This window comes from Alosa pseudoharengus, unplaced genomic scaffold (assembly GCF_046254945.1).
Source record: "Alosa pseudoharengus isolate Yale_2024_CS ecotype anadromous, Long Island Sound unplaced genomic scaffold, YU_APseudo_1.1 YU_APseudo_1.1_scf_24, whole genome shotgun sequence".
Taxonomy (NCBI): Eukaryota; Metazoa; Chordata; class Actinopteri; order Clupeiformes; family Clupeidae; genus Alosa; species Alosa pseudoharengus.
The window spans coordinates 2547674-2555173 of record NW_027468689.1 but is presented as its reverse complement, the minus strand read 5'-3'; the positions used below and the strand labels follow the sequence as shown (position 1 = coordinate 2555173).

The window sequence follows — 7500 nt, the reverse complement described above, 5'->3', positions numbered from 1 at the left end:
ACAGTCTGCAGTCCGTCTCGACTCGCTGTAATGGCCACGCCTGGTCCGTCTCAACTCGCTGTAATGGCCACGCCTGGTCCGTGTGCTCACCGCTCTTACGGCCTGAGGCTGCTTACAGGCAGAGCACACAGTGAACAGGGCAGCATCCACACAACACTAATCTACTCCGGCCTGAGGCTGCTTACAGGCAGAACACACAGTGAACAGGGCAGCATCCACACAACACTAATCTACTCCGGCCTGAGGCTGCTTACAGGCAGAACACACAGTGAACAGGGCAGCATCCACACAACACTAATCTACTCCGGCCTGAGGCCTGCTGCTTAGGAGTCAACACAGGGTGAACAGGGCATCATCCACACAACACTTGTCTACTCTGGCCTGAGGCCTGCTGCTTACAGGCAGAACACAGTGAACAGGGCAGCATGTGCAGGGCAACACAACACTGTTTTACTCCAGGCAATGCTTCAGATGCTCCCCACTCCTGTCCTCCGGCTCCTCCCCATAATAACATCACTTCCTGTAGTGGCTACACACTGATGTGGCTTCACACTCCTGTCCTCAGCCCATTAGCCTAGCTTAGCATAATTCACTGGACGCAGGTTATACCAGTTAGCCCATTAGCCTAGCTTAGCATAATTCACTGGACGCAGGTTATACCAGTTAGCCCATTGATAGCCTGTAGCAAAAAGGGAGCTGTACCTGTAGGTTAACCGGTGTCGCCCACTTCCAGTGAATCATACTAAGCTAAGCTAACAGTGTCTGACGATTATTGCACATACAGAGATGAGAAGGGCATGTATGCTCTTATAAATCTAATTCTGGGTTAAATGGCGGATTCATTTATTCTAAGTAATAATTTAAATAATTTATTCTAAGTATTCTAAGTAACTAATTACCGGTAAAAAGGATAAAGTTCCTGTCCACAGCCTTCCAGGTGCCGGTGAGGTGCAGTCGTCAATAGATGAAAAGGAAAGTGAAGTATCACTGAGTGAGAGTGAACCTGATGAAATATGGCCAAACGCCTTGTTCACTAAAAAATAAACCAACAAAGAAATCCCACCAGTGTGCGGTGATCCTTCACTTTCCTTTTAACTAATCACCGGTATTTAAGTTGGTGTGCTCCTTTAAACAGTCTATGCCCCTACTACTCAGTGATGTCTCCTGCTTCACACAGTGTCACCATGTCAGGAATCAGGAGAGTCCGAACTGGGACCCTTTTGGCTACCATGTCAGGAATCAGGAGAGTCCGAACTGGGACCCTTTTGGCTACCATGTCAGGAATCAGGAGAGTCCGAACTGGGACCCTTTTGGCTACCATGTCAGGAATCAGGAGAGTCCGAACTGGGACCCCTTTGGCTACCATGTCAGGAATCAGGAGAGTCCGAACTGGGACCCTTTTGGCTACCATGTCAGGAATCAGGAGAGTCCGAACTGGGACCCCTTTGGCTACCATGTCAGGAATCAGGAGAGTCCGAACTGGGACCCTTTTGGCTACTGGAAGAGTCCCACCTGCCCTGCTGCTCCTGCCTCTCTCGTCTCAGGTGAGCTATAGAGGGCGGAGAGGTGCCACCTGTCGGCTGCTTACCTGGGAAATCTTGGTGGTTGTCAGGGTAACTTTGAGCACGGGGCATCCGGGACTTGGGGTAACTGTCACTGCACACGAGAGAGAAAGGAGAGAGAGAGTTAGGTGAGGTGAGAAGCCATAGCTAAATAAGATATTTGTTTTCACTTAGTCATTATATGTACATTACATTATAAAGGCTTTTGAACTTCATTTGAAACTACTATTGTTAACTAATGTTGTGTTCACACACTGTAAGTTGCTTTAGACAAAAGCAACATGCCAACTACCATAAACATAAGCGTCAACAATAGCTGAGCCCTCGAGCAGACATGACAGGAGAACAGGACTCACCTGTCTAGAGGTGACATGACAGGAGAACAGGACTCACCTGTCTAGAGGTGACATGACAGGAGAACAGGACTCACCTGTCTAGAGGTGACATGACAGGAGAACAGGACTCACCTGTCTAGAGGACTGTCCAGAGACGGGCAACTCCCCGAGGCCGAGTTCTCAGGACTACTCATAGACAACGGGTCCAACATCTACAGGGTAGGAGTGGGGGGGGGGGGGGGGGTGTGAGAGAGAGAGAGAGGGAGAGAGAGAGGGAGAGAGGGAGAGAGAGAGAGAGAGAGAGAGAGAGAGAGAGAGGGGAAGAGAGGGAGAGAGAGGGAGAGAGGGAGAGAGAGAGGGAGAGGGTGAGAGAGAGGGAGATAGAGGGGAAGAGAGGGAGAGAGAGAGAGAGTTGGGGAGGGAGAGAGAGAGAGAGAGAGGGTGAGAGATATGGGGAGGGAGAGAGAGAGAGAGAGGGTGAGAGAGCGAGAGAAGCACAAACTCAATCAGGAGTCTGGGTAACACTGCTTATGTGGTGCATAACTGTAAGAGGAAAAAATTCAGCTACAATAACTGCAGTTCAGCAGTGAAGGCTAACAGTGTGTGTGTGTGTTAGGGTGTGTGTGTTAGGGTTAGAGTTAGAGTTAGTGTGTGTGTGTGTGTGTGTGTGTGTGTGTGTGTGTGTGTGTGTATGTATAAGGTAGCTCACCTGGTCCATGCTCTCTGGGATAATTGTGTATGTGTTTATGTGTGTGTGAGTGTGTGTGTGTGTGAGGTAGTGCACCTGGTCCATGCTCTCGGGGATAAACTCTCCCTCGCTGTTGATGCTGGTGAAGGAGCCGTTGCGAGCCACCTGCTGCAGAGCATCAGGGATGTAGCCTGGAGGAGGGGAACTGCGGTCCGAGGAACCTGGAGAGGAGACGAGGGAGAGGAGTAGGAGGAGAGGAGGAGGAGGAGGAGAAGGAGGAGCAGGAGGAGAGAGGAGGAAGAGAAGGAGGAGAGAGGAGATATGGAGGAGGAGGGAGGAGATGAGGAGGAGATGAGATTAGGAGGAGGAGGAGGAAGAAGAGGAGGAGAGAGGAGAAGGAGGAGAGAGGAGATGAGGAGGAGGAGGAGAGGTGGAGATTAGGAAGAGGAGGAGAGATGAGATTAGGAGGAGAGAGAGAGGAGAGGAGGAGGAGGAGAGGAGGAGGAGGAGAGGAGGAGGAGGAGAGAGAGAGGAGAGGAGGAGGAGGAGAGGAGAGGAGGAGAGAGGGTGAAAGAGAGTGCAGCAAGAGTAGGAGGGAGAGGAGATAAAGCATCATGATCATCAATGTACAACAGCCAGAGAGGGGGAAACACACCTAGCTCTTCTTCAGAAAGAGAAAAACTGACGTAAACAGAATCCACATAATCGTCATTAATTAACAGGTGTGCGAGAGTGACTATTCACTCCTAGTGTATTGTGTATACGTGAATACTGTTCAACATAAGCATGGAATTTCAAGAGGCTAACCATGTACCCCTGAAGTGTGTGTGTGTTAAGAGTGCGGTTCGGGGCGCATATCTCTGTCTGAACCCTGCCCGCGTCCGACAGAGTTGCGTCCGAGCCCAACGGGCATTTTCATTTTTATGTCCGAACCCGACCCGAGCCCGATGCAGACGATGCCTCAGTTATTCCCATGCTAATGAATTCTCACGTCTGTGGATAGCCTGTCTTTAGCCCATTAAACAACTGTCAAAACGGAATTCTTAATTGTCTACAGAATCAGATGAGTGCATGCATGCAGGTCACACCCAGCGCACATTAACACAAGAGGCCCAAGCAAGCATAGCCTATTGAAACAGAATTCTAGTCTTACCATTGGCGAAAAGTCTTGAAATGAACTGCAATATTCTGAAATTACGAACCTTCTGTCACTGATACATATGCAGCATCGACGTTAATAGGGGCAACTCCAGGAAATCCTCTCCTTAAATTGAACTAGACGACCTTATACCAGCAGCCTATGTCTTTACCACAGTATTCAACGCAAATAAGCCTACTGCCACATAGTAGGCCTAGACAACTTTTCATTTGTTCAACGTCTCCCAAGGTAGCCTGTCTTGCTGCCTGAAAAGCACATGCGTTGTCACGGCTACATAAACAGATCTTGCACACAGGAAAAAGGCTGTTCTTTTTTTATATTTTATTTTATTCTCAAAAAACAAACGTTTGCATCATGTGAAGCAGACCTGTTGGATACCCAACATAATAAGCTATTTCAAATGTAAAGCGTCCAATGCATATCGCCCCCATGTGTCCGAACCCGAACCATATCGCCCCCATGTGTCCGAACCCAACCTGACCCGACCACACTTTAGTGTGTGTCTGTCTGTGTGTGTCTGTGTGTGTGTCTGTGTGTGTGTGTGTGTGTGTGTATGTGTGTATGTGTGTCTGTGTGTGTGTGTGTGTGTGTGTGTGTTTGTGTGTGTGTGTGTGTGTGTGTGTGTGTGTGTGTGTGTGTGTGTGTGTGTGTGTGTGTGTGTACCTCTGAAGTCTGTGTTGTCCAGGTTCTCACGAGATGGCAACAGATCCATACTGGAAACAGAGTTCTGATAGAAGGACAGAAAACAAACACTCCGCTCAATATCAACGCATTTCCACACAGCCTCGCATACAGAAGACAAACTGTCCTGGTTTAAAAAAGACACTTCATAGAAGTATAAAGCTCTGTCTGTGTGTGTGTGTGTGTGTGTGTGTGTGTGGAGAGGAGTTTTTCAGGACATGATTAATGAGGTGTAGAGCTGTGTAGGAGCTCAGCGTATTTCTCTGTGACGTGTGGAGACGGCAGCAGGGGCATTAAAATAACACTGCATATCCCCAGCCCTTGCAGCAGTGTGCCCAACTCCACTATTAACCTGCTTTATGGGGGGCTTTTATGAACACAGTGGATTTGAAACCATCCATCCGACTACAAGAAATACTCCATCACAAGGTGCTGTTCAGGAAAGCGCTTAGCTTTAATGATGCATGCAGCAAGACTTCCCTGAGCCCAAAACATCACTGCTGCAAACCGTCATCTCACTGCTGCACTGATATCTCCACCACCATCTCCACCTGCAGCATCTCACTGATGCACTGATATCTCCACCACCATCTCCACCTGCAGCATCTCACTGATGCACTGATATCTCCACCACCATCTCCACCTGCAGCATCTCACTGCTGCACTGATATCTCCACCACCATCTCCACCTGCAGCATCTCACTGCTGCACTGATATCTCCACCACCATCTCCACCTGCAGCATCTCACTGCTGCACTGATATCTCCACCACCATCTCCACCTGCAGCATCTCACTGCTGCACTGATATCTCCACCACCATCTCCACCTGCAGCATCTCACTGCTGCACTGATATCTCCACCACCATCTCCACCTGCAGCATCTCACTGCTGCACTGATATCTCCACCACCATCTCCACCTGCAGCATCTCACTGCTGCACTGATATCTCCACCACCATCTCCACCTGCAGCATCTCACTGCTGCACTGATATCTCCACCACCATCTCCACCTGCAGCATCTCACTGATGCACTGATATCTCCACCACCATCTCCACCTGCAGCATCTCACTGCTGCACTGATATCTCCACCACCATCTCCACCTGCAGCATCTCACTGCTGCACTGATATCTCCACCACCATCTCCACCTGCAGCATCTCACTGCTGCACTGATATCTCCACCACCATCTCCACCTGCAGCATCTCACTGATGCACTGATATCTCCACCACCATCTCCACCTGCAGCATCTCACTGCTGCACTGATATCTCCACCACCATCTCCACCTGCAGCAGCGCAAAATACTGATGAAACAATCAAAACCATCTGTCAAGGTGATGATACTTGGGGCAACTATTTGAGCAATGTTGCTGGGCAACCACATCACCTGGTGCCATGGTTCATGATGATCATGACAGTCTTGCACTACTACAAAGAAAAATGTGCACAAAATCCACGGGAACGTGCCAGAAGAACAATACTCAGGAACATTGCTCAGCAATATTGCTATAAAAGTTGCCTAGTGTATCGTCACCCTAAGAGTGCGGTCGTGCCGATCCCAGGGTGTTGAACTGATGCATCAAAATCAAAAGCAGCGCTGGATAGTGGTTAGTGAAACAACTGAAGAAACTCTGAAAGCGGTCATACAGATGCCAGGGTTATGAATTGATGCATCACAAAACAAAAGTGGCGAAACCCAACCCACAGCAACGCTGCTGGGGCGCGTTTCCCAAAACCAGAGTTGCTAACCTGTTTAGCAACTTAGTTGCTAACCTATGGGAAACTGCATTGCAACCAACAAAGTTGCTAACTTAGTTAACTTAGCTAACTTAGTTAGCAACTATGGTTTTGGGAAACGCGCCCCTGGTTGAAGGCCGTCTCTAAAGCGCTGCAACCACTGGCAGTGACATGAGTGCACTCCTCTTTCGACATTCAGATACATTAGATGTAATTGTTTTCAATACAACCCGGCACCACTCAATAAAATCCACTGTTCACCTTGCTTGTCAGTTCAGCATGTCAGTGCTGATGTGTGTGGCAAGTGATGCGCTCTCATGGCACCGCCTACCAAGGTTTTGAGCTGATGCGTCAAAAACCCGAGGTGTTGAAACCCAACCCGCCACAGCGTTGGTGATGTGTGGTTGGTTAAATAACTGATGAAACTATGACCGAAAAGAGGTCATGCAGAGCTCAGGGTTTTCGGCTGTACCAGGGACACTTGACAAACAGGCTTTCACCATCACCACATAAAGCAGCACATCTCTTGGCAACACACTACTGGGTTTCGCAGGGCTCAGGATTACATCATTCTTAAACTCTATTAGGAAATTCAAGAGGCACTTTTCTTGGTAACTAGTCAGTGACAAACCTGTGTGAATCAGAAGAGCCCTACATAGTCACATACACGAGTAGAGACCCAGCTCACAAGTCAAACCTCATTACAAGTTCCCCACCATGTGCAACACAACCGTTAACTAGAACCCAAACACACTGTGAGACACAGCACATAGCAATGCTTTATCTAGACGCTTGTGCTGCACATGGTGGGAACTTGTAATAAGGTTTGAGTTGTGAGCTGGCTCTCTACTCGTGTACGTCTAGATAAAGCATTGCTATGTGCTGGGTCTGTTTGGTACTACCAAACACACTGAGACACAGCACATAGCAATGCTTTATCTAGACGTATTTACAGGTGTATTGTACCAGACATCTATGAACTAAAAGCGTACACTGTCCCCCACAGCATATTTGCCTTCTAGGACCCTAACATTTACATGTATTCATTTAGCAGATACTTTTCATCCAAAGTGACTTACGTATGCCAACTATATTACATTGTCTCCGGAGAAACTTGGGGTTAAGTGCCTTGCTCAAGGGCACAACGAAGGAAGTCGAGAATTGAAACCACAGCTTTTCCTGGCTACTGCATGCTAGCCCAGCTCCGTAACCACTATGCTAGCACCACCAGAAGTAGATGACTGTATTTGCTCTCTAGCAACTGCCACCCAGCCACCCACCACGGGCTGTCAGAAATATGACCACTGTTGTCTGGTCCATGCAATGGAAAAGGTTGG

The 7500-nt window shown here is 48.5% G+C and overlaps 1 protein-coding gene across 1 annotated transcript in view; it reads right to left on the bottom strand.

Annotated features, from left to right (window-relative positions):
- The window catches only part of map3k2 (mitogen-activated protein kinase kinase kinase 2), a 19243-nt gene that overhangs the window by 3574 nt on the left and 8169 nt on the right, over positions 1-7500 (bottom strand). Inside the window, exons 7-10 of the mRNA XM_076302825.1 lie at positions 4408-4471; positions 2682-2806; positions 2030-2109; positions 1589-1656 (exon numbers count right to left, since the gene is read on the bottom strand). Coding sequence (XP_076158940.1) covers positions 1589-1656; positions 2030-2109; positions 2682-2806; positions 4408-4471 — 337 coding nt within the window. The remainder of the gene's footprint in view (positions 1-1588; positions 1657-2029; positions 2110-2681; positions 2807-4407; positions 4472-7500) is intronic.